Here is a 25,390-nt window from a genome sequence, read left to right on the forward strand (position 1 = left end):
AACAAGTTTGCTAGTGTCCAAATAGAAACCTCAAGTAAAAAAGAGGTCAGGCGCGCACTCTAGTTCCCAGTCTTTTTAATCCTCAAACTAGTAATAACAGGGTTTGATCCCAGCAATGTTAAAAAAATAACAGGGTTAAATCCCAACTGCCAGTTCAAATGCACAATAGTTCTGCTCCTCCAAGTACTTTCAAGTCTCCAACTCTCTTCAGGGAGGCTGTGTTTATATTCAGCTGTTGTCAATTGCTTGTTTAATTACAGTCTCATGGAATTCTGGTCTTTGTAGTGATGCCACAATGTTTTGTTCAGGAGACCTGGAACTAACTCCCCTCCAAACACGCACATTTTACCCAAAATTGGGGAGGGTAAAAAAACATAATTATGGCTCTTCAAAGTGAGGGCATGATGACCCCCCCCGCTGCTGCTGCCTCCAGGACCCGGTCTTCCTGCAACATTAAGTAAAAAAGGCAGCCTGACTACTAGGAAGTAGGGAGTGCCAGGAATCCAGTGCTTCCTAATCTGTTGGTTTGTATATATAAGTCCTCGGTATAGTGAAGAGGATAACATGGCATATTATTGTTTTTCTAAAATTAACCCTATTGTTTTGTGACCCTGCTTGTAAAAGCCTTTGAGAGCAGAATGCTGACCACTAAGATTGATCAGGGCTTGCAAATTCTATTCACCCACTCGCATTGGTGAGGAGATTTTATGAAGTGCAAATAACATTTGCATAGTACTGCATTAAACTTTTATTTGCCATTTACTGCCAACAAAATTTGTTAGCAGCAACTGGCAAATAAATGTTCACTGTGCATAACTGGTCTTTGGATGGCAGCACTGCAGCAAATATGAAGTGTGCTTATGGTGACCTACTGAGACTTAATCATTTTCCAGGCTTGTGATCCCCTCCAGACCCTGTAAACCTAGTGGATGGGCAGTGATTTGTGGGAGGGTCTGCATTGAGTGAATCATATTGTATTGTACCTCTTGGGCAATCCCAAATGCAACTGACCTGAAATGGGTGACAAGATCTAAAACAATATGATCACTAACTTTGTAATGCAGAATTGGCCATTGTCATGGAGTTTTGATGGGTGTATTAATAAACTTCAGATTCCCTCGATTGTGGATGTTTGTTGACTCATGCAGCAGAGGCTAGCAGTGGGACAAGTTGTAAAGAGTGTAACATGTGAATTAATTTCAAAATGTCTGCAAGTGCACTCTGGAAGTGTATAACAAATGCTTGGGAGCTGGGACGAATCACAGGGATTCGTCCTGTGGGATGTTTTAACCCACTCTGCTCTGCCCTGCGGCATCACTGTGTGCTGGTGGCACCAAAATCATTAAAATGGCAGCAAAAACCCCATGCGCACCAAAACCTAAGGAAATTGCGTTCTACCAAGCACAAAAAGATGGCTGCCAAATCTACCATGCATGTTGTCACTGGTGGAATGGAGACCGCACCTCTGAAACATGTCATTGTGCTGCCCAACATGTAAAAATGGAGCACAGATGAAAAGCAGTGCTTGCTGAAAGAAATCCGAAATCTTGCAGTTAAATCTTTTCTTCGTTGCTAAAAATACAAAATGCTGGTGCTAAACACCCGTAAACATTCAATCTTCTTGCGGGGCGTCACATTTTACTGAAGTCAAGAAAGCATTGTGGAATTGCAATATCCCGGAAAGCTGAATTGGTCACAAAAACATCCACAGCCAGCTTGCCTACCTGTGAAAGCTGTCAAAATCTGGGCGTAGTACCAGCGGCCGCATGTGACTGTTCAAAAGCCTGCATTTAAACTGTAAATGTGTACCCTTAAGATCTAATGTCTAAAATCTAAGTGACCTGTTATCAAGAGCAAACTAGGTTGCAGCAACTATTTAAACTTCATGGTTTAGAGCCTGGAATCGGTGTTCTAGGTGTTTGTTTTAAAATTGCAAGTTTATTTTCAACAAAGAAAAATGTAACAAAGTGACTTTTAAAGTAAGCCTGATTCAAGCCAAAACTACAAAACAACTTCCCCCACTGGGCAAGGCACCTCCCTTCTCCTCTCTGTGTCCGGGAATTCACATTCAGGTGTTGATTAAGAGGGTAGGGGCAGTGGGGCTGCTTTGGGAAGAGCACAATGGGCTTCCTCCCAGGCATGGAGATGCTAATCAGGAAGCATTGTGAAGGGTCTCTGCCAGAAGAAAGTGGGCGGAGATTGCTGCTGAAGCTGCAAAAACAAGGAGGCGGGGACAGACAATTGTGTTGCTTCACAATGGACCAAAAGCAGATTTCTAATAAGACTGATAATTTACTGTGGACAATTGTAAAAAAATATAGAAACCCCAGACTTCTGAACCTAAATTTTTGCTGCACATTTTAAGAGGAGCCAGAACTTTGTGCTATGTTCTGGGACATAACTGTAGAAATTGTGGTTTTATACCAAATGTACTGGTGTGAGAAGCATGAAACTTCACTTGCTTATACCCAGATACAATGTGCACATGTGTACCAATTTCGGACAAACTAGATAGTGTGTCCCGGTCAAAAAGTGCGAAACTCTGTCAAATCCAGACCCAAAATCCTACAGAGACGGCGATCGGAAGAGCACTTGCTCCACAAAATATGTGATCTAGATATGCTATTGTTATCAAGTTTGTAAAATTGTAAATCTGTATTATCTGAAAAGTAGATTTCATGTTCAAAACCCAAGGGGAGGGTTCCCTGCCTCATAAAACCACATCTTGGTGACACACTGTTTTCTCCTCCAATCCAGGGAGAGAGCAGACTCTAGCCTATAGACTACCTAGGGGGTGCGCTTAGGATAATTCAGCATACACACCCCTTTATCAAATACATAAATAGAGACAGCTGAGGACTTAGAAACACACACATTCACCCACCAACAGATTGCTGGCGGAGCACTTTGCAAGAGTACTATCCATATTCTAGACTCCAGACTCCAGAAACTTGGCAAGCAGAAAGGCCCATTCTAAAGCTGAACCATTCTCAGCATGGCCTTAAAATTCCAGAAACCAGAATTCACCCCGGACATCTAAGGGGAACCAAAGAACAGCCTGGCTGTGCTGTACTACTTTCCTGCTAAGAATTATTTCCAGAATCCCAAGACACAACCCAGTAGAGCCGTGCTGTGACCAGATAGCTGTGAACTAGAGCGCCTTGCTGATTGTAGACCAGAGCGCCCAGCAGAATTCCTGTCCAGAAATCTTGACTGACCTGAATCCCTGACGGTTCTGTTAGAACCTATGTAGTGAGTATCCTTAGTATAGGACTGTCACTAGTTTACGTACTGTCCATAGTCATCCCTATCCAAACCCATCCTCTATTATACTCAGAACTGCATTGTTAAAATATTTTGAACTGCCTGAACTCTCTAACTCATCCCTATTATTTCTTCTGTACTAGTAGTGTTAAACCAATCTTTGCGCTGATAAATATTTTTTGAAGAAGGCGAGCGTCTCGGCAGGCAAAAACCTGATCCAGAGACGTCCTGGGCTGGTGGCTGTGCTGTCGTGTAGTTTGCATCTTCATAGTCCATCCTTAGTGTAAAGAAATCCTTTTTGTCTTTTTAAAAGCGCATCCTTGTTTTACAATTTGCCTCTATCTGGAAAAAACGACCTCCACGAAAACGTCCATAACTTCTTCAATTTAAGTGTCTGCTTGTAGCTAACATCCTTAGCTTTCCAGATAACCCAAAACCGCATCCTGCATCCTTAGTTCTCCCGTGATCACTATTACCGCGCGCTGAAAAGTTTGCCCCAAATTTTCTATAACGTGTAAAATAGCTTTTCATTGTACCCGACCTCAAAGTTGTTTTCTCATTGCTTATTACTCTCAAATCATTGCTAGTGTTCATCTACAACCATATAAATCGGCCCCCATTAGAATTTCAGCCATTTCAGTGATTTAAGTCCATTTTTTAGTGTTTCACCTCTTCCATTCAAAGCCAATTTTAAAACCATTTGGACAGTTTGCCAATCATTCCTGTTTCTTTCTTGTGTTGCTGGGGGTAAATTGGGATTGATATATTTGCTTGAATTCTGCATTCCTGAAACCTGTTCTCTCTCCTCTTATCTCTCTACATTGCATATTGCGGGGTGGAGGGGTCTGCAGGGGGAAAGAGACATTGCCATTTGATTGAAAACCCACCCACAAAAGAATTATTGCTGTGCTGCATTGTTGTTGCTCATTATTACTCCTTATGATTAAAGAGATTGTTTAGTGTGACATCACCCCATTGGTGATTATTGTATCCCCATTAAAAATAGTGTGATTATATTGTGTACATAAATAAATATTTTAACTTTGCAAACCAGCCTGATTCCTGGTTTAGTGGGACCGGGGGGGTTCAAAGAGAGGGGCATGATATAAGTGGTACATCGTTCAGAATAAAAAGAACTTATAGACACAAATAATTAAGGGTTTCAGTTGTGCATTACACGCTAGGCATTGACTTGGGTGAAGTGCCGGATTGATCACTTACAGTCCCTTCTCGCCAAGGGGGTAGTGGCAAGTGGACCTCACCGGGAGAGACTCGCCCTGTGGGGGACAGAGACTCCTGTGAGGAACTCCCTAAAGAGACTTTCAACTTTCATCTGACACAAGGACCTGTACGAAGAAGGAACAAATGTGTGTTATTGTGAAACTGAAACTGCGACTATCCCTTTAAAAGGAGAATTGTATATAACCGAGACAAAGATGGTGAATAACAATGCCAAAAAGCTTCATGAGGTCGAGAGAGCAAGAGAGACGAAGATACGCCGGGGAAGGCCCATGGCTACATCACCTCTGCAAGGGGAGGAGACTGGGAAATCCCAGAAGCTCGTAAATTACAAACTGGCTGTCAAGCCGAGAGAGAGAAGGTGGTGGACGTGCAGCATCCTGTCAACTCGAGGGAGAGAGGAGCAGCAAGTGGTGCCGTGGCCACAGAGAGCCAGTGGTAGACCAGAGGTCCTAGTAATGGCGCTGAGACTTTACATGGCTGAGACCACACACAAAAACAGTACCTGGGATACCAAACAGCCATCTGGAAGGAAGATGCAGAGAACGAGAGGTCAGAAGAGGAAAAGGGTTCAGGCGAGCTAAAGAGAAAAGCCAAGCTGAATGAAACTGATCCCTGGGAGAATCAGGTAACTGGGTAAACGGGAGACCAGGGAGCAGAAGGAAAATCATTATCTGAATGGTCATACTTATCCCAGTTAATATAATGAGAAAATACAAATGAAAAGAAGAGAATGTGAATCATTATAGGAATGTTCATGTTTATCCAAGTCAAGAATACTGGGAAAAAACCTGGAGAATAAGAGGAGGAAAAGATCGTTAACAGAGTACTCTTACTCGTCACAATAACGAGAGCACAATAGTAAGAACAAAAGAAGTAAAGGGGAATCGTTGAGTGTTCCGATTTGTCCCAGGAAAGACATTGAGAGTGTAAACCAAAGAGACAAAGAATTGGAGGATAATCATTGCGAGTAATCATACTCGTTGAAGTCAAAGTAATGAAAGCATCATTCAAGGGAAGGCACACGTGAGAGAAAGTCCTGAGAACAAACATAAAGAAACTTCTATCTTAAAGGATATATACCCTATAGAGGTCAGAAGCTGTGAATCGAACTAAAGAGAAAGAAACCTCAATAGAGAATCGTAGAAAGGTTGTAGAACGCCACCCCAGGAAAAAGGAAGAATTAAATATTGGAAATGGAATTCAAGAAGAAAGTACCCAACAAGTAAGACAATGACGAGAGAAAATGTATCGGTACTGAACCAACAAAACCACCTGTTGAGAAGAACAAAAGGAGTAACGAAGTAGTAAATGTCGGCTAATTAAAGAAGTCACAAAGAACTATTTGAAGAATAGTTATTGAATATAACTTTGTGAGGAGCAAGAAAGTCATTCTCCTGTCCTTAGTTGTTCAGTGGACAGATTCTTTTAAGACATTCACTGACGACTGACTAACACCTTAATTTATTAGGCTGGGAATACCCCATAGAAGTAGGGAAATACGGGCGTTAACCTTTCATTAAGAAATGTCTTGAATGTCTGTGTCCTTCTTCTGACCCGCCACAGAGCCCTCTTCCAAGAAGGTCTCTGTGTAGATCTGCATGATTGTGTTTCTCATAACTGATTGTGCAGCGCTGATAGAGTGCACTGCTATGTGTCTCTGTGCTCTCTTTTGGAAACTGGAAGCCAGCATGTTGGATCATGTGGTTCTCATTTTCTAAACATCATATTTCCCTTTTAATGGGCTTGGGGTTCAGAACCAACTCTTCGGTTGGCAGCAAGGTTACACCCAAATCTTGACCAAACGCTCAATGGTAGACTGACTGAGCAGTCATACACTGGACTCAGGAGGAGGAAGCCATGGTGTGAAGTATAGTTAAGAAGTACAAAGTCTAGTAAGTAACAGAGACCCACACACAGAAGTCCACAAAATTGTATTTATTTAAATCAGTTTTGCATAAAGTTAAACATGTTACTGGGAAATTATAAAAACATATAACATATGTTATATGTTTAAAACATATATACATCCTCAGTCGGTATGGGTTACATATCAATTTAGTATTGAATTCAGTTAGAAATAGGCATATTGTTAGGGGAGTTTTTCCAAAGTCCTTAGGAATGTAGGACTTCACAAAACTATACCAGTGGTTTTGTCCTGAGGTCACCTGCTCTGCAGAAGTATTCATCTTTCCTTCGACAGTGTTCAACTTTAAGCTGCCTGGAACCGAGATTCAAGCGCTGCGTGTTAGGGGAGTTTTCTTAAAGTCCACTTCGACAGCATATCACGACCACGACTTTGGGCAAAATTACAACAATGGAGTTGTCCCCAATCCATACTAGCCCCAATTCAGGCATTTCATCAAAACACCACAATACAAGTCAGACTCAACAAGACCGGATTGCTTACTCAATCCATATCAACTAACAAAGGACTGAAGCAGGGATGTCCTATTATGGCATCCAAACTATTCAATCTCTACTTCAGATGCCGGTGATGGCTTTCAAGACGTTGGGCACTTTCCACCATCAATAGCCACTACAAAAATCAACAGGCTTATGTACGCTGACGATGTGGTCCTCATAGACCAGACCCCAGTAGGCCTCCAACGACAACTGAATACTCTTAATAACTACCAATAAACTAATGGCCTCACGATCAACCCCAAAAAAATCAGCCATCTTACCCATGGGCTTGCAACATCAGACAAAATCTAGAAATCTAAGCTGGTCGTTACTGAGAACTACTATTCCAGTAGTGAAGTTGTTTGTTTTTCGGGGAGTGTGCTTGAATGCTAGAAAAATAGATGCACCGAGACAACAAGCCTTGACCAAGAAAACAGCAAACTTGGCAAATTTGGGTAAAATTTTGCTAAAAAGGTACTGCAACTACAGTCTCATACCACTAATTCAATTCTCCAAAGCCATTCCGATTCTGACATATGGTGCTGAGACATCATTCAATTTTGAAATGAAAAACTGGGCCCTACTGGAGGGACGTTTTTGGAAAACGGTGTTGAGACTTCCAAAATGAACCCCAATACAATCAATTAGAATGGAATTTGGTCTGAGTTCTTTAGCAGTAACTGTGTTCTCTTTATCTTTGAGTTCAGAACTCAACTGGAATACCAGAAGGTTATGGGGTAACTACAGTAGTTGTTGGAACACGTCCACTGCCACCAGCCGTAACTATATTGTGTGTAACCGGGGCTATGGCTGGATACAGAGATCTCAGCATTATATGCTACACCTAGCTAAATTGGACTAGAGGAAACTGTTATAGCCTACATGGCATATATATAATTATATGTATCGCTCCTAAAAAGTTAGTCTGAGAGATTGGCACACCACCTTCAGTGGAATACCTAAGGGATACTTAGTATCCAACTTCTCTCTGTTCCTGTGACTTTTATGTGACAACCTCACAACCTACATTACTGAAAACAACCTTGAGATCAACAAATCAAAAACTAAAATAATGATCTTGCAAAAACCAGGAAGCAAAAAGAAAGTCTTCATTGGCACCTCAACGAGACGAAAATTGAAGTGGTTGATTATTCTAGTACCTTGGAGTGCAACTTGATAGCACCAAGAAAGCCCGGAACATGCAAGATTCATTGTGGTCTAAGGCTAAGAACTTACGGCAAATTTTCACTCCAAACGGCGATTACTTTTTACAAGGCCAAGATCATTCTCTCGTTGACATATGGCATGGAAGCTACACCCTCAATTCCTCCTCTACTTTGGCAAAAACTTGAAGGTTTCATCTGGAGATCGGTGCTGGGCTTACCTAATTCCACAGCTGTAGCGCCAATAAGACGGGAACTTGGCCTTGTTTCCCTGAAAGCAGTGGTGGACCACAGCACTGTACAGCTATGCAGGAAAGTCATCCATCCTGAGAGCCTGGAAATCTACCGCATGATAGCAGAAGAGATTGATAAAGGCAACAATCACTCTATGAATGAGTGGGCCACGCACCAAAACCTAAAACTTCAGGAAATTGCTTGCACTGAAGAAGAACTGAGGAACAATCCGGTTTGGATAAAAACAAAATTGGAATGTTTGGATTGGATCACTACTATGGAAAAAGCAACATCAAACAAACTACTAGTCCATCTCCCTACGACTGTCAACAAACAGAAAGAACCAATGGCATACTGCAAAAGATACCCAAGTAAATTACTGATGAGAACTTTTCTGAAAGCTTGTTTCAATGTCCTACCGACGCAGGAAATCCTAGCGATAAGATCCAGATCCAAGGAAAAAGCCTGTAGACTCTGTAAAAATCCTGAAGAGATTAAATCCATTAGACATCTGCTGATGCTTTGCTGCACCAAGCTAGGATAGCCTTTTTTAGTCCCCTGACGGTAAACTCATTTGCTGGTAACGAAGCAACTTGGTGGAATCGCCTTATTACAGGCTCTATCTAATACTGGCTAAACTACAGATTGTCGTCACCTTTGTGATGTCTTCGTGAAGCTTTTTGATTGGAATTACTCTTGTAAAAATCTTATTGATTATATACAAGTAATAAAAAAACAAAAGTCCAGACGTCCGGCAAAAAGTGCTGGGGGTCTAACTAGGAGAGGCGATGAAGCATAAACATGATCACACTCACACACTAGCTAAAATACTCTAAGAATATACACAAGAAGAATGATTTAGAAGTCCAACGCTTTCAAAATTCAAGTCTGTTTATAGGAAAGTGGCCTATTTGTAGCCCATGTGGTTCTACTGTCTGAGGATGTGTATATGTTTTAAAGGGAACAGTAATTTCCAAGTAGTGAGGTGAACTTTATGCAAACCTAATTTTAATAAATATCATTTTTTGGACTTGCGTGTGCGGACCTCTGTTACTTACTAGACTTCGTAATTGTAATTAGACACTGAATGGCTCTGCTCCACATTACACCAGTCAACAATTCACTTGGTACAACTCGAATCAACCCCTCAGATCCTCATTTCACCTCTCCCTCTTGGTTTCCAGATACTCTAGAACCAATGCCTTTGGAAGATCTTGCACAGACACTGGGATCAAATATTGGAGCAATCTACAACGGGCTATCTGGGAAATCGCTGATCTGTTGCATTTTCGGAGACTGAAAACAATAATTCTGATTTCTTTCCTTTGAAGTTACACCTAAAAGTTTACTCCACTGACCTCTTTGTCAAACAGAGGAGTGCTGAGAAACCATTTATACTAGTTGCGCCTAACTATGTTAATTACATTGAAATGATAATAAATTGAACTGGCTGCCAGCTCACAATTGTCCTAGCAACGGGACATATTCTTGCAGAGTGTGGATTGGGACCAGATGTGTCAAACCCAGGTTCAGCCAGTTCACATACACAATGCATTGACCAGGAGTGCTTGGCAGTACTTTCACAAAGGTGCATGCACGTATATGGCAATTTCTGCCATGGAGCGGAAGGGAGTTGCCCAACCAAATGGATTGTTAAGACATAGTTACTATTTTGAAATTATAGGGATGGTTTTTACAGCCTCAAAAACGTTTTGGTTAACCCTTTTCTTTTTTTGGGGATCTCGGGCGTATTTTTGGAGGCCAGGGGGAGTGCTCCTGCACTGTAACCTTTTTTTCACTCTTTTATAGTTTATGGTCTTGGACCACCCATAAGACTCCCAGTTCCAGAGGGGTTTCCTAAGTACACCATTGTGTTCTATGGTGATCCTATCACCGATCTAATGGTTTTAGGAAGTAGGCTGATGGCAGCTATACTTTAAATTTTGCTTCACAAAGGACAATCCGTTTTATCAGAGTGGTTTCCCACTATACCTTTTAGGTAACCATTGAGGCACCAGTGTATTTTGTTAAGTCTTCTGCTAGTTTGTATGTTAGGTCATCTTTTGTTTAGGGCAACCATGAAGTAGGCTCAGAATGCCTATTCTGACATTTGGGCTCTTTGTTGAGTCCACATCGAAGCATCCATATTGGTTTCTACTGGTTTAGAGCAGTTTAAGTCCCTGGGCTCTGTCTCTCTCATCATGTGGGGTGTTTCCTCAGCTGAGTAGCAGTTCAATGACCAACCAGAATGGTTGGCCGCCTGACCCCTTTGTCCCTTGCCCGCTCATGTGATTGGTTGGCAGGTTTTAGCTAGCCCATAAGTGTAGTGTTACTTAAGGGTTATTCCAATCCCTGATCGCTCTTTTAATAGCTGGATTTTCGAAGACCCAGACCTGCTCACCTTCTGGAAGAGTTCCCTGCAAATTCCTGCTGTTTGTGCATTTATAGGCCCTCATCTAGCAATACGGCTGAATGCAGTGATTGAGGCACATCTCAGTTGGGCTTTCCTGCTGCTAGAAGCTGAAGCCGGGCTTCCTGCATTCTCCTGCTGACTCAACTTTGGTGTTGAGATTAGCCTTCTGTGCTGTGACCATTTACAGGCTGTCTGCTACTCACCGATTTCTACCAGGGTCTTTGGCCATGCTGTTGGTTGCTGCACGGGGTTGTTTGCCGCATGAGTCTACACCTGTGGGGTAAAATGGAGACTTGCTGTAATTTTCACCATACTCGCAGACTTTGTCCCATTGACTTAAATGGGACATTCAGCACACCTTACTCACCCCCTAAAATGACTTTGGAGGCACTTGCATGCTCCTGAATATTTTTTTTATCTCACTCACCCCAACAAACAGCTAGGATCTAGACAAAAAGCAGATGTACTTGGAAATCAATAGAGAAGAAATGCAAAAAGAAATACTTCCCTAACAGTTGCCCTAGAAGTAATTGGATCTTGGAAGTCGTACACTGTGTAGTCTTGTTCACGGTGCACACAATGTGCTGGAGTGTCATTGCATGAATACCCCCCAACTCCTCAGACCTCCAGTAGAATATTATATCTTTTAAGCACCTTCATTTCTCTCAGCTCAGCTGTGCCAAGTTTTTGTTAATGTTCTTTTATTACTTTTTATCTTATGTTGCCTGAGTCGCAGCGTGGCTTTTTATTTCTTTTATGCTTTTTTGTGCATTTTAATGTTCATTATTTTCTCTTGTTTCCTGTAGGCCTATGAAGGTTTCTGGTCTGTTTACTCACTAAATACTAACAAACAACAAATACAACAATAAACTAACAAAAATCTATTGCACAAAATCATGGGACAGTAAGTGGGTGGAACTTCCTTTCCGTACAACTCGGGCATCCATAAGTCAGTAACAAGATTTTTATTTTTTTTTTAATTAAAAAGAGGCAAAGTAGGATAATTGTGGTATTAGCAAAGACGAAACCGGGGTTTCAGTAGAGACAATGGTGGTGCTGCTGACATGGACATGGGCAGACTAGATGGTCCTTGAGGTTCTTGTGTACTGTAAGAGACAACAGTGATATTTGCATTAATAACAAAACCTGCCATCTCTCACATAATTAACTTCAGTGATTTAATATTTACTTTTGTTCATATTTCCAGAGGAGGCTTTCCTTCAATCTCCCACCCTCCAATGGCCCTTCTTTGTCCCTTGCCTACCAGCCACATTTAAACCAATAAATGTTCTCCCATTAGCTGCGTGTTAACCATTCATGGTGTTTCTTCTACTTATCTGTTACCCAATTTTTGGGCTACCTCTCTTTCATCCAATTGTTATTCCTTCCTCTTTTCCCAGTCATCCAATGATGTGTCTGTGTTTTGTCCAGTCACCCAGCAATCTCTCTCCTCTCACATTACCAAATAATTGCATGTCATCTGTTCATTGTCACCCAATAGTACTGCTTCCTCTCTTTTCTTTTCCTGCCATCCAATTGTGTGCCTTTTTTTTCTGACCCCTGTAGTTGTGACCATACCTTCCTCACTAACATTCCGCACTGTGCTTTCTCTGCCAGCGTTGGCCACATCCTGAATGTGACACGAGAAATTGACAACTTCTTCCCAGAGTCACTGAATTACTTGAATGTGCGAGTTTATGACGAAGAAACAACAGATCTGCTGCACCACTGGAAGGAGACCTACCGCTTCATCTCCAACGCCCGGTGAGTGCCATTCTGAAATTAGTTGATTCTCTGTAAACTGTTCATATGAGCCTAGCACCTTGAGGAGCTTTCTGGGGAAGGGCCATGGACACTACACCTCAGTAAAGGCTGTAGGAGAGTGTAAGCAAGGTATTTTACCAATCCTTGTGACCAATGTACTGTGCCACCTGCCATTTTTCTGCAGGGTGTGAGCATAACTGCTTCAACATTCCGTTGAGAAAAGGTAGGAGTGGTCAAGGCCTATACTGTACCCTCTGCAGCTTTGTGTGAACAAAACCATTTTCTCAGCTTGAAGAAAAAGGGGGTGGTGCTGTTCTGTATGATTTACATGCCAAGGTATCAGATTGTCTAAACCATTTGTTTATTGCATGTGGCTTCTTGGAGCCAACTGAGGAATACATGTGTTCATAATCATGCATTCTTCTGTTTAATGCATATGTGGTTGCAAGGACCTTTGAAGCATTCTTGACAAAGCCGGATTTAGAAAACCAGGGACCTCTGAAAGATTTCCATGCAGAATCTAAGTATACCAGGTGGCAAATAGGGTTGCAGGTCCTTGCAGCAGACAGCTCAGTGCTCCCTACTGCAGAGTTAGAGCACAAGTCTTCACAGCCATGGAGTTAAAGGCCCTAACTGCTGCAGACAGGTGGCATAATACGTTTTGGGTATTCTATAAAGAAAGGGTGTGTGTGTTGTCCATTTATTTTCAACACACTCAACTCTGTTGCCATATCAATGCCTCTCATATAGGCTTTGAACAAATGCCACACAGTGACCATAGTATTGCCAAACCCTATATTCAGCTCAAACATATTCAGCTCAAAGAGGATTAGTATGTGCTCATGCAGCATTGAGTGGAATACTATATCCTGTAACGCTAGGGGCTTGAATTTCCAGTGTCGACAAGTCACCTGCTGTGGTGTAAGGATCAAACTAAGAATCACTGGTGAGTGGTCAGAATATGTGCGAGGGAGGATATCTATCGATTGTGCCATGTGCATGAGTGAGGTTGCGAGCAGGAACATGTCAATTCGAGAGAACATGTGTACCAACAAGTAAAATGTAACAGTGCGCTCCAACGGGTGTAAGGCCTGTCACACGTCCACAAGCTCTAATTCACGCATTGCTGACATTATGGTAAGAGCTGCCTTCGTCACAATTTTTTGGGCAGTACCAGTACGTACCAGTTTGAGATCCAGGATCGTATTTATGTCTCCACCCCAAATCACTGAAACAGTAGGGTGCGAGTGGCACAGTTTGATAAAAGTCTCATAAAAACCAGGGTCATCTAGATTTGGTCCATATTTATTTACTAACAGGACCTCACTATTCTGTAATGTTGCATGCACACATACATATCTACCCATTCAGTATATCTGTGTTTCAAGGAGTGTGAATTGCAGCGAGTTGTGGATAATATTTAAGACCCCCTCCCTTGTGTAGAGTAAGATGTTAAAAATCGAGGGCTCCCTCAGGCTTTAGCAAAGGTGTGGCAGACAGTGGACACCGCAAGCGTTTCCTGCAGTAGTAGAACGTTTGCCCTGTGCCTCCATGTGCGCCAGAATCTTCCTGCCTTTCACTGATGTTGGGATTCACATTTCTTGTCCCAGCATAGGGAAGAGGTTCACGTTGCACACATCGGATTACAATAATGGTGGGGCTAGGTTGGATGCAATGTTGCAATTCAACATGTGTTCAGTGTACGTAAATCGATTGGAATAAATGTTACTATGAGTAACTTTATGTTTAGTTTGGATACTTTTTAGATTTTCATCACGTAGCAACATAATTTAAGTCCTGGGGACACAATGTAATTGTGCAATGTACAACGTGTAGTGCTTAGAGTGGGAAGCGAGGAGTTTTATGCATGGGAGAAAGAGAAGTCCACAATCGGAAAGCCACTGTGAGGGGTGCAGTAGTCCTGAACAAAGTACATGTGGGATTTGATGGTGGTTTAGATGGGAGACATGCTCTGGAATATTAGTGGAGTATATAGTGTATAGCGTTCGTTGCGAGTACATGGGAATATCACAGATCACTGTTCCCCCATAGCAGAGTTTTGTTTTGGCCACAGAATGTTTGGTGTGCGGAGGTGAACTTTGGGTTAGGTCAAGAAAGGAGGAATGAAGCAAACCACATTTGGGCAGCTGGCGATAGCATCAAATGGTTACTTGAGGCGAAGATTAAATGATGTGCCATTTGGTCATGGGTTTACAACTAAATGGGTTTGTGTATATAGAGAACAATTCTTTCTGGGAGCATGCAGTCTTGTTAAGTACAGCCAAATGTTGAGTTGAATTGGGGTTATGTAATAAAATCCATGGAAGGGGTGCTGAAGGGCAGAGTTTGCTAGTGTTTTAAGGGTTTTGTTTGGGTTGTCTGAAGTAAAGCAGGACGTGAGTTGGCTCGTACCCCGCTACGAACAGCAAGTATAGGTGGGTGCACTGTTAAAACAAACGTGGTAGTTATAAGGAAGGGCCCGGAAGAAGCGGGCAGGGCGCTGGGGGAAGGAGGCGGGGGGGGGGGGGCAGGGGGAAGAGTCAAGGGACGTGGTAGGAGAGATGGGGGGCAGTTGGGGTTAGGCTCCACCAGGGGGGCAGGGGGAGACAGGGTAGGGGGGAAGGGGTGAGGAGGAATTGTGGTGATACGGGGGTTGGTGTTTTCAAGCTTAAAGCAAGCCCCCTCTAGATGGGCAACGGCTAGGTGAAAAAGTTCAAGGGGACATCCCAGGGATACATTCCAGAGAAAAACCTATTCTTAGCAGTGGCTGATCAGTAACATGTTCTGGAAATTGGCTCCCTAAAGGTTAGGGGAATGAACTCTCCCACTAAGAGGTCCCTACTCGGCAGGGAATTAAAGCGGGCAAAGCTGGACCTCCTCTTCCTTCAGGAGACGCACTGGGGGAGGGGCAAAGAACCGGGCATCGGAGGGGGAGGTATGGGGAAAGTGCATCACGCCCCGTATGAAACAAAAAAAGGGGGTTGGCAATAGTAATGGCCAACGACCTGGGCTTCAAGTAAGAGGCATCAATCAAAGACCCGGAGGGTCGGTCCCTGTTTGTTAAAGGAGGGTATACAGGGATCCCAGCTGACTCTGGAAGTAGTCTACAGTCCAAATGAGGGTCAAGTGCAGTTCTGGGAGGAGGAAAGGAACAAATTGAGACTTTGTGGAAGGCACCCTAATAGTAGCAGGAGACTTCAACATGGTACTGAACCCCGCAATCGATGGAAAGAGAATGACATCTCAGAGCCCTCTATTGGCGGATGACCCCACATCCCAGAGTTTCCGCAGAATTAACCATGAGCTAGGCCTGGAGGACGCACTCCCGAGCTCAGTCGAGGGTGACCCCCCACCCCCAGACACATACTACTCTAGAATACACAAAACATTCTCCAGGATTGATTACATTCTGGTGGATAGCACCCTGTTAGCGCACACACAGGACCTAAGAGTAGACCCAGTTCCCTGGTTCGATCATGACAAGGTGTGGTTCGCACTGATGGGAGATATGGGGTCGGCAGCAGAGGGTGAGATGGAGATGTAACGACGCTCTGTTGAAAGAATCAGTAACTGCCCAAATGGTGCTAGAAAACATAATAGAATACTTTAAACTAAATGACAATGGGGAGGTCAGCCCACATATTCTATTGGACGCATTCAAGGCTACTATATGGGAGGTCTTAATTAAAGTCGGAGCACAAAAGAAAAGGGAAAGGGACATTCAGGTAAAGGCCCTCCGAGATAAAATAGCGAAATTACAACCAGGTCAAACACCAGGGGGTGGGAGGGGGGAACCATAACTGTAGACCAGGCGGTAGCCCTAGAGCAGTATAAATCCCAGCTCAAAGAGCTCCTGCTGTACAAAATGGAGAAAAAAAACCTCCAGTTCCTTAAACAAAAGTATTATGAAAAAGGAGATGGGGTGGATAGAATTCTGGCTTGGAAACTGAAGAAAGCCCAGAAAAGCTAAACGGTTGAAGCTACGAAAAACAGATGAGGGATCCCTCAGATTCGCAACCCCGAGCATAGGAGGGGCCTTTAAACAGTACTATGAAAAGCTATACGAGTCGGAATTCGACTGTAATGAAGCCCTGATCGAAGATTTCCTGACAAAGTTACCCATTCCGGGCCTAGCGAGCAATAGTGCCGAAAAACTAGAGACCCCAATATCGGAGGAGGAAATTGTCCAGGTAATAAAGTCGATGAAGGGAGGCACAAGACCAGGGGAGGACAGGGTCTCAGTAAAATTCTACAAATTATTTCGCTCCAACCTTGCCCCCCACCTAGCCAAAGTCTTTAATGCAGTCCTCGAGAGGGGCATCCTACCAGAAACCATGATGGGAGCCATTATAGTGGTGCTGCCAAAGGAGGGGAAGGATCCTACCGAATGCTCATCTTACAGTCCGATATCTCTACTAAATACGAACGTTAAAATCCTGTCAAAAGTGCTCGGTAGAAGGATGGAGGGGGATCATACCTTCCTTGGTCCAAGGGGACCAAGTGGGCTTCATTAAAGGACGCCAGGGGTCGGACAATATCCGGAAAACCATAGCTCTGATCCACTATGCCCAGGAGTCCAACCTCAATGCCAGCGTGCATTCCCTCGACTCAGAGAAAGCCTTCCGCGGAGTGGAATAGAGATACATGATGGTTCTCCTGCAAAAATTGGGGTTTGGGGTTCACATGAGAAAATGGGTGGGCACTCTGTACAGGGCTCCCACAGCGAAAGTGCAAGTGAACGGGGAACTCACAGCCCCCTTTAGCCTCTCACGAGGTACGAGACAGGGGTGCCCTTTGTCCCCCTTAATATATGCCCTAACGATAGAACCTTTGGCAATAGCCATGAGGACCCACCCAGGAATACAGGGTATACAAAGGGGCCAGGTGGAATTCAAACTCTCCCTGTTTGCAGACGTCATCCTGGGATACTTGGTAGACCCCCGCTCATCGCTTTCACCCCTCCTCTCCCTTATTGACACTTTTGGGGCTTTTTTCAGGGTTGAAAATTAATACATCTAAATCCATGCTGCTACCGTTTTGCCCACATGACCCAGTCCTGCACCCTATAAAAGTCTTCTTAGGGGTTAAAATTGAAAAAGTGGTGCTCCAATACCTGGGTGTAAGTGTGACCAGAAACCTCACAGATCTGGCAACAGCTAACTATGGTCCAATATTGTCCACCATTAAAAAAGATTTAAAATGATGAGGGAAACATGATTCTGTCGTGGTATGGCCATATGACCGCGATAAAGATGAATATCCTACCGCAATTGCTGTATTTGTTTGCAGCCCTTCCCACAGAAGTATTGGAACTCCCCTTTAAAGAACTCCAGTCAGCAGTGCAGAAATGCTCACCTGCTCAGGCAGTCCATCTCAGTCTATCCTTACCTTGACAACTGGCTCATAGCGGGGGATTCGTATGGAATTTGCCAAACAAATACCCAGATGAACAAGAAAATGTCCAGTCTAAACCCCAGCCAAGTCAATCGGTTTCTGGAGGCTCTAATTCGGACCAAAGATGGCCTTGTCTTTCCCTCCGAGGGGGTTCAAAACATGCTGTTGCAGATCCCTCACTATGTAGCCAGTCACAAGGTGACCACACCCAAAGCCATGCGACTCTTAAGGATGATGGCCTCATGCATCTACCTAGTTCCACACACTCGCCTGCACATATACTCTATGCGAGAGTGGCTCTCGAGCCAATGGTGTCAGGCCAGCAGCCAGTGGGACGATCTAGTGGTTGTCTCGGCAGCCCTCATTCAGTCTCTGCAGTGGTGGTCAAGGGAAAACCTTCTGCAGGGGAAAACCTTCACCACCCCCGCAGTAGAAGCCACTCTCACCACAGACATATCTCTGACGGGGTGGGGGGCTCACCTCCATCAGATGGCGCACAGCGTGTGGCCCCCAGCGGGAGCATCCAATCGCATAAACTTGTTGGAACTGCTAGCAGTGTTCAAGGCCCTGAAGGCCTTCCAAACACACCTCCAGGGGTAGACAGTTCTAGTCCTCACGGACAGTACTACGGCCATGTATTACTTAAACACTCACTCTCTAGGGATGTCCAAACTGTCCCAGAACATATGGAAGTGGGCTCTCAAACACAAGATGTTCCTCCTGTCACATGTTCAGGGGAACTCAATCTTCTGGCGGATGTACTCAGCAGAGACTTTCTTCTACCCTTAGAGCATGAGTGGCGACTACAGGAGGACATTGTACTCCACGTCTTTGCAGACTGGGGCTTCCTAGAGATCGACTTGTTTGCCGCTCTGGAGAACGCCCAATGCCCAGATTACGCCTCCAGGTACCCTCAGAACCGGTCCAAGGGAAACGGTCTCTGGATAACATGGTCAGGGAAATGTCTACGCTTCCCCTCACGCTCCCAACCCCCCAGATTGCCCTGCTCAACAGAATAGTGCACAAGATGCACCAAGAGCCAGTGGAGATGATTCTGGTGGCCCCGATGTGGGCTTGCCAGCCTTGGTTCTCCCATCTCATGGCAATGTCAGTCTCCCCTCCTAGGAAGCTGCCATGCCCATACAACATGCTGTCTCAAGATCAGGGGGGAAACGCTACATCTATGCCCTCAAACTCTCAATTTAGCAGCCTGGCTCCTGAGGTCATAGAGTTCGGGCACCTCGAAATCCCTCAAAGATGTATGGACATACTCAGAGAAGCACCATTTCCGCGGCCAGTCGTCACAGGCAGGCGGAAGCCGGCCGTGTCCCCAAGGGCCGTGCCTGTAAAGGTCTGTCTGTGTCTGTCTGTGTCGGACGTGCCGACTGCCGGACACTTTGCTGCCTTAAAGACTTCAGAACCTGTGAGTAGCTACCTAGATTAATGGACGATTGCATCCTCGAAGACCCTCTGCTCCCACCTTGCTTGCAAGAAAAAACACCACCATACCACAGGTAGCATGCTGCCTCATGCACTACCCTTAAACCAGGCCACTGCTTCACTACCCCTGATCCACAAGGGCTCCACACCGCCCCTCCCGTCATGCCGTGGTTCTGTATTACTCACTGATTAAATCTTTGACTTTCGAACCAATTCCGGCGCGCTATTCAAAGTCTAATGCTATGCTTTTTATAAGGCAATCCGCCGATTGTAGCTCTAACCCCAACCTTCTACCGAATTTCTCCTGCACTACGCATGAGTCGTGCACCCTTTGCATTGTGATTCGCATGTGACCTGTTTTCATATTTAGTTACTTACATTCCTGCTTCCCCTTGCCAGTACCAAGTCGAATTAGCCTATTGTAATTTTCCATGCCAGTGCCAAGCTGAATTCCATAGGTACCACTGCAACTGTACATTATAGTACATGATACTTGCCATTACCCTCTACCTAATGGCTATCATTACTACACAACCCTCAACTGGGTGCTGGACTGCCCAAAACACCACTCAGACTGTTAATTAAGTGCCAAGGACGAGCTATCTCGTCCTTGGGATTACCTCCACAGTGCCAAGTACGAGATAGCTCGTCCTTGGCACTTAAGGGGTTAATTAAGGAGAAAATGTTAGAAAGTTTTGAGTGTTGAAATACCAAAATCACCAAAAAGGCCTTGGCACTGGGGGGGAAAACCCATGGCAGTTAAAAGGTTACGAAAGATTTCATAATTGTATGTAATTTTCCCTCCAAACCCCCAAAATTTTTGCTGCTGTTTAGACACCATTGTCTGACTTTGCCAGAGGAGCACAGCCTTCCGCTGCACTCCTCTGGGCTTTCACTCACTTTTTATGGGGAAACTGACATGCCCTTAAGACAGTCAGTACTGGGAGACTTTGTTTCCCTTAGTCCTTTCCTCATGTTGCAACATTTGTGCAACATGTAACAAGTGTGCAATGTATCTTACCATACAGCACACTAGGGTCTCTAGTCATTGCCAAATGACCTAGATACTGTCGCTGAACTTTGTATGAACTCTGCATATGTGTCATGGTCAGGACTGGTGGCAGCTATCGTTTCTCATTATTTCTAACCCTTTACTGCCATGTAAACCCCATTTGGCACAAATAGGTGACCTGGCTCCAAAATGACCATTGCACGAGGTTCTTTGTCCTGTCCTTTGGCCATCTTGTCCCTTCCCCGGGTCGAGTCGACCCGGGTCAGTCCTTTTCTGGTCATGCACTTTCCCGTGAATCCCAATGCTTTTGCAGGCTTCTGCATGTATGGTGTGTGTGCCTCCAGGATGTGGGCTGGAATGTCTAGTTCCAATACACATCCTGGGTGCCAGAGAGTCTGGAGTGCCATGAATGCCTGGGACCACTGTGGTCCGTGATTGGTCCACGTATGGAGTGTGTATTTGTGAGCAGATTCTCCCCCCCCCCCCCCACATTGGGTCCTATCCGTTTTGGCGAGAATAGAACTTTGGATAAGAGGAGGCTGAAAACGCCACTACCAGGTCGATCTCCTGAGTTCTCACTGAAACAACGATAGGATCCAAGTATCCTGCAACTACGAATCTGAGTCGAGGAACCGCTGGTGACCCGCTGGAAGGTTTGGCACCCTGAGCCTGCTGTCGTCCTGTGGGACCCCTCTGCATCTGGTTGCCCTAGGTGGTCTGCGAAGATGCTTCGACTCATTGGAATAGTGGGATCAACTATTCTCGGCACCTTCATCAAACCCTGCAAGTAAGCTTTCTCAGAAGTGTCCCTGGGCCAACCAGTGGACTGACCAGCTTACCCAGTTGCTTTGCTCTGTCACGGCCGCTGTTTCGAGGCTGCCCTCGAACTAGGTATACTACTAGCTCTGTGTCCCCGGCACCCTCAACACAGAATTTCGTACACTTGGCGTTCCCAGGTCTGAAGTGAGACTAGTGCACCAGGACCGGAGTAAACGCGGTTACTGTGTTGCCCTGCCGTTGCAACGTCCTTTGCAAGGCTGCTGCATTTGTGACCCTCTTGCCCCTGAAGCCTGCTGCAGTGAAACCGGGTCGATTCATCCACCCGGAGCAGAGAAATCACCACTGTCCCGTTTGGGAATCATCGCTGTATCTCAGGAACTAAAAGGTGCTGAGACGTCTTTTTTGCCGCATTCGAACCTGCAAGCGAAGTGGACTGACCTGCCGAAGTTTGGGTCCGCTTGCGTCGGGGACGAGTGAGTACTCAATACCCCAACTGGTGGCCCCTAGCGCAAGGGCCCATTTTTACGCATGAGTGGCCTCTGGGGGCCCCCTCTCCTTTCCATTGCTATTGCGAAATAGCAACTCCATCCCAAACCCTCGAACTGCCTCTGCCTTCAAGTGGAGGTCCTTCTTGAATGGTGGGAACTTGTTCTGCATTGCCTCATCCACCTTCCCGAGTTGCTTGAGACCCCTGCAGAGACCCTGTTCTGCCCATTAGAACAACCGCATGCGTTTGCATTGAATGTACTATTGAGCACAAGGCTCCTTTCTTAGTTAGGTGTATTTTTGATGTGGAACTGGGCCTAAAGAATATCTGCAATGCCTGTTTCCTTCCCCTCTAGGTTGTCGACATATTTCGTGCATTTAACCCTTTGGACTCGAATGGTCTTGTATATACATTGTGTTGATAGTGTTGTGTTGGTTTACTTGGTTTTACTGTGATTATTTTGCTATGATCTGTTACAAAGGACTTGTAATAAATGTGTATATATTTTTGATATAACACCTGTCTGGAGTAATTTGTAAGTGTCCTTGCTTTGTGTGCTCATTGAGGTCCTTCAGTCACCCTCGCCACTCCTGGGACTTAGTCTTGACCACCTGCCAGAGCTACCCTGATTGGTCTGGCTTGTCCAGAGGTTACTCTGTTCCAAGAAACTAGGCTGGCCTTTTGAACCTCTACCCCTCCAGGTCAGAGTTCAGAAATCCATCTGAACAGACTACCAGGATTAGCCACTCCCATCAAGTGATAAAATATCGCCTGCCTAATGCCCTACCTAACAAGACCAGAACAAATGCTCCATGCGACCTCTTGCTCAGGAACCCCAAGTTAGGTTCAAGACTACCTAAAATATACAAACCACCAGCTAGACTCCTGACTAGTCATACCTATTATTCTAAAGATACCCATACAAAACAGAGTACGAGTAACCTTCGTACTGCCTTCAAAAAAACTTTGAAACCACCTAAACTCAATACATGTCACACTACAAAGACCCATAGCTATAGCAAGACCAAACCTACCTCAACATTAACCTCACCTACCTATCCTCTCAAAGGAGCACTTATCAACGCAAGATCTCTAGTAGCACATGCTACAGAAATCGCTGATTTAATAGAAATGGAGAACTACGACTTCGTAGCCATCACTGAATCCCGGCTGCACCAGGCAGCTGGCCCAACTTTGATGATCGCTGTACCAGCAAATTACACGATCTTAAGAGAAGATGGAGCTAATACCCGTGGTGGGGGTATAGCAGTTATAGCTAAATCTACACTAGCTATGAGACTAGTCGCTCCAATGCACGTCAACTCCTGGAAATCCCTCACTATAAAGTTACCTATCCCAGACTCACAAACTACTACTATACACCTTATCTACAGGCCCCTGGGCCCCATTGGCTCCTTTGAAGAGGACCTTTCCATTCTACTGTTGGACAACCTAAAATAACGCATCCCAGGCACTCTTAATAGGTGACATAAACCTAGGCTACAATGACCTCATTGGTACCCAAGCCACAACCATTGCCAGTGCCCTCTCTGAACTTGGCTTCTTGCAAAAAATAACTCAGCCTACCCATGATAAGGGCAGAACTCTTGACTGGGTTGCTGATTAGAACTGCAACATCAGCATCAGCCCCCAGGTTTGGACGGATCATTCACTTATAACCTTCAACATAAACTCTAAAACTAACCAAGTCCCTAACAATCCCATAACACCCACTATGCCAACCAGAAATAAAAAGAATATAACCTCAAACAGACCTACCTCTCATACTCCCCAAGTTAAATTGACTCCCAGACTCACTTGATCCATCTACTTTAATGAATGAATTTAACAAAGCTGCATCAGAAGCCCTCAATACTATTGCCCCTTTAAAAATGAGTAGTAGACCAAGAGCACATCTAAATGCCTGGTTTACACCATACCGTAAGTCATTGAGAAAAAAAAAACGAAAGTGTATCCATATGGAGGTCAACACCATCTGAGGTGAATAAAGTGAACCATATTAATATCTCCACAAAATATAAAAATGAAATAAGACGAGCTAAAAAAGAAAGCTTTGACAACAGGATACTAAAGGCCAAATCAGGTACAAAGGAACGTTTCGCTATAGTAAAGGAATTAGAAAATCTCAGCTCTGCACCTGACCATTGTTTAAAGACAAGACATGGTGTGCTGATATACAGAAAGCACTTACTGACAAAATGTACCAACATCCACTACCCAACCCAGAAATGTACTGATTTTACCTAAACGAGAACTTTGCTTTAATTTCAATAAAACTACAATATTAAAAGTTGAAAAAAAATTATACTTTCTCTCGAACCTTCTAACTGCTGAGGAGACCAATGTCCTGCCCAAATTATAAAAGACGCCGCACAAGATCTCTCACCCTTTATCTCCAAGCTTATTATCCTGTCATTTACCTCAGGCACTATCCCAGGTAATCTTAAGGAATCATGGGTCCTTCCTCTTCTGAAGCAATAAACACTTGACCATGCTATACCCACAAACTATAGACCAATTACAACGGTGCCATTCCTCCTTAAGATACTAGACAAGGTGGCATGCTTGCAGATTCTGTGCTTTTTTGGAAAAGAACAAACTCCTGGGTACCCGGCAATCAGGTTTCAGACCTCGGCACAGAACTGAAACGGCACTCATCGACCTCAAGGCCCAAGTTGACGAGCTGCGAGATCAGGGTAAATGCGCCTTATTACTCCTCCTAGATCTCTCAGCAGCGTTGGACCTGGTGGACCACACTGTTCTTTGCAACCACTTAGAATCGGCTGCACACTTCTCACAACACGCCATAGCGTGGATTCATTTTTACTCCCGCCCCTTTCATCCATACTGCAGGGGCGTACCTCGTGAGGGACGGGAGGCTGAACCTTTTTCACCAGAAAAATCTTCTTCGCTCTCTAAATTTAGAGGTGCGCGGAGGCGAGGCCCTGGGAGCATGTGCTGCCTGGAGTCCGCCCTCCGGTACCACACCTCAGTCTCCTATTCCGTGCCGACGGGAACAGGCCGAATTCACCAGAGCTCCTGGGTTTGGCTTCGGCCATATAACTCCACGTGTGGATTCTTCCTCTATTCCTTCTTTTGTCTAGTATCAATTAGGTACTGGGTCCTCAGATGCCACAGCTCCTCCCCGGCGCATGTCGACTTCGACAGGGTTCAGCAGGTGCCCAACCTGCAACGGGCTCTTCCCGATTTTAGACCCCCAATGCCCTCTGCCTATGTTGCCTTGGCCCAGACCACGGTTGGCAAGCTTGTTCGGCGTGCGGCTTGCTGTCCTCAAAAGCGCTGAAGAACAGACTAGCTAGGTGGAGGGAGCTCTTTCAGCGGTCTCCATCTGATGATCTTAAGAACTTCGTGAAGCATCGATCCAGGCCTGATGTAGGGCCTATATTTTCATTCACACCCCGCAAGGGAGACTCCTTGCCAGGGGCTCTTCTGCGCAGGAGGGACCGGTCAGGTCCTTATACCAACACACGCACCGAGGCTGTCACAGCTACCAGCCTCTGGGCTGAGAGGTCCTCGGATCCTATCGGTGCCAAGGTTGAGGGGCCACTAGGCTCTGTTACCTTGCTTGCACCCGAGGGGCTCTGTCCTTGTACCAGCATCATGGCCGAGGGGCTACGCCCTGTTGGGTGCAGTACGTCCGAGGGGGCACCTGAACGGCACACCTCCGGGCCAGTGCCCGAGGAGCTTGGCAAGTCATGTGCCTCACACATAAGAGACTTGTCAGAGGCTGGCCCCAGCGAGCCGAGCAACAC

The 25,390-nt window shown here is 45.0% G+C and overlaps 1 protein-coding gene across 1 annotated transcript in view; it reads left to right on the forward strand.

The window, feature by feature from the left end:
* Positions 1-25,390, forward strand: part of SSH3 (slingshot protein phosphatase 3) — a 496,888-nt gene that overhangs the window by 318,355 nt on the left and 153,143 nt on the right. The window contains exon 11 of the mRNA XM_069628949.1: positions 12,337-12,483. Within this exon, the coding sequence (XP_069485050.1) occupies positions 12,337-12,483 (147 nt within the window). The remainder of the gene's footprint in view (positions 1-12,336; positions 12,484-25,390) is intronic.

The sequence above is a fragment of the Ambystoma mexicanum genome, chromosome 12 (genome assembly GCF_040938575.1).
Source record: "Ambystoma mexicanum isolate Mex_15411 chromosome 12, UKY_AmexF1_1, whole genome shotgun sequence".
In the NCBI taxonomy this organism is placed as follows: domain Eukaryota; kingdom Metazoa; phylum Chordata; class Amphibia; order Caudata; family Ambystomatidae; genus Ambystoma; species Ambystoma mexicanum.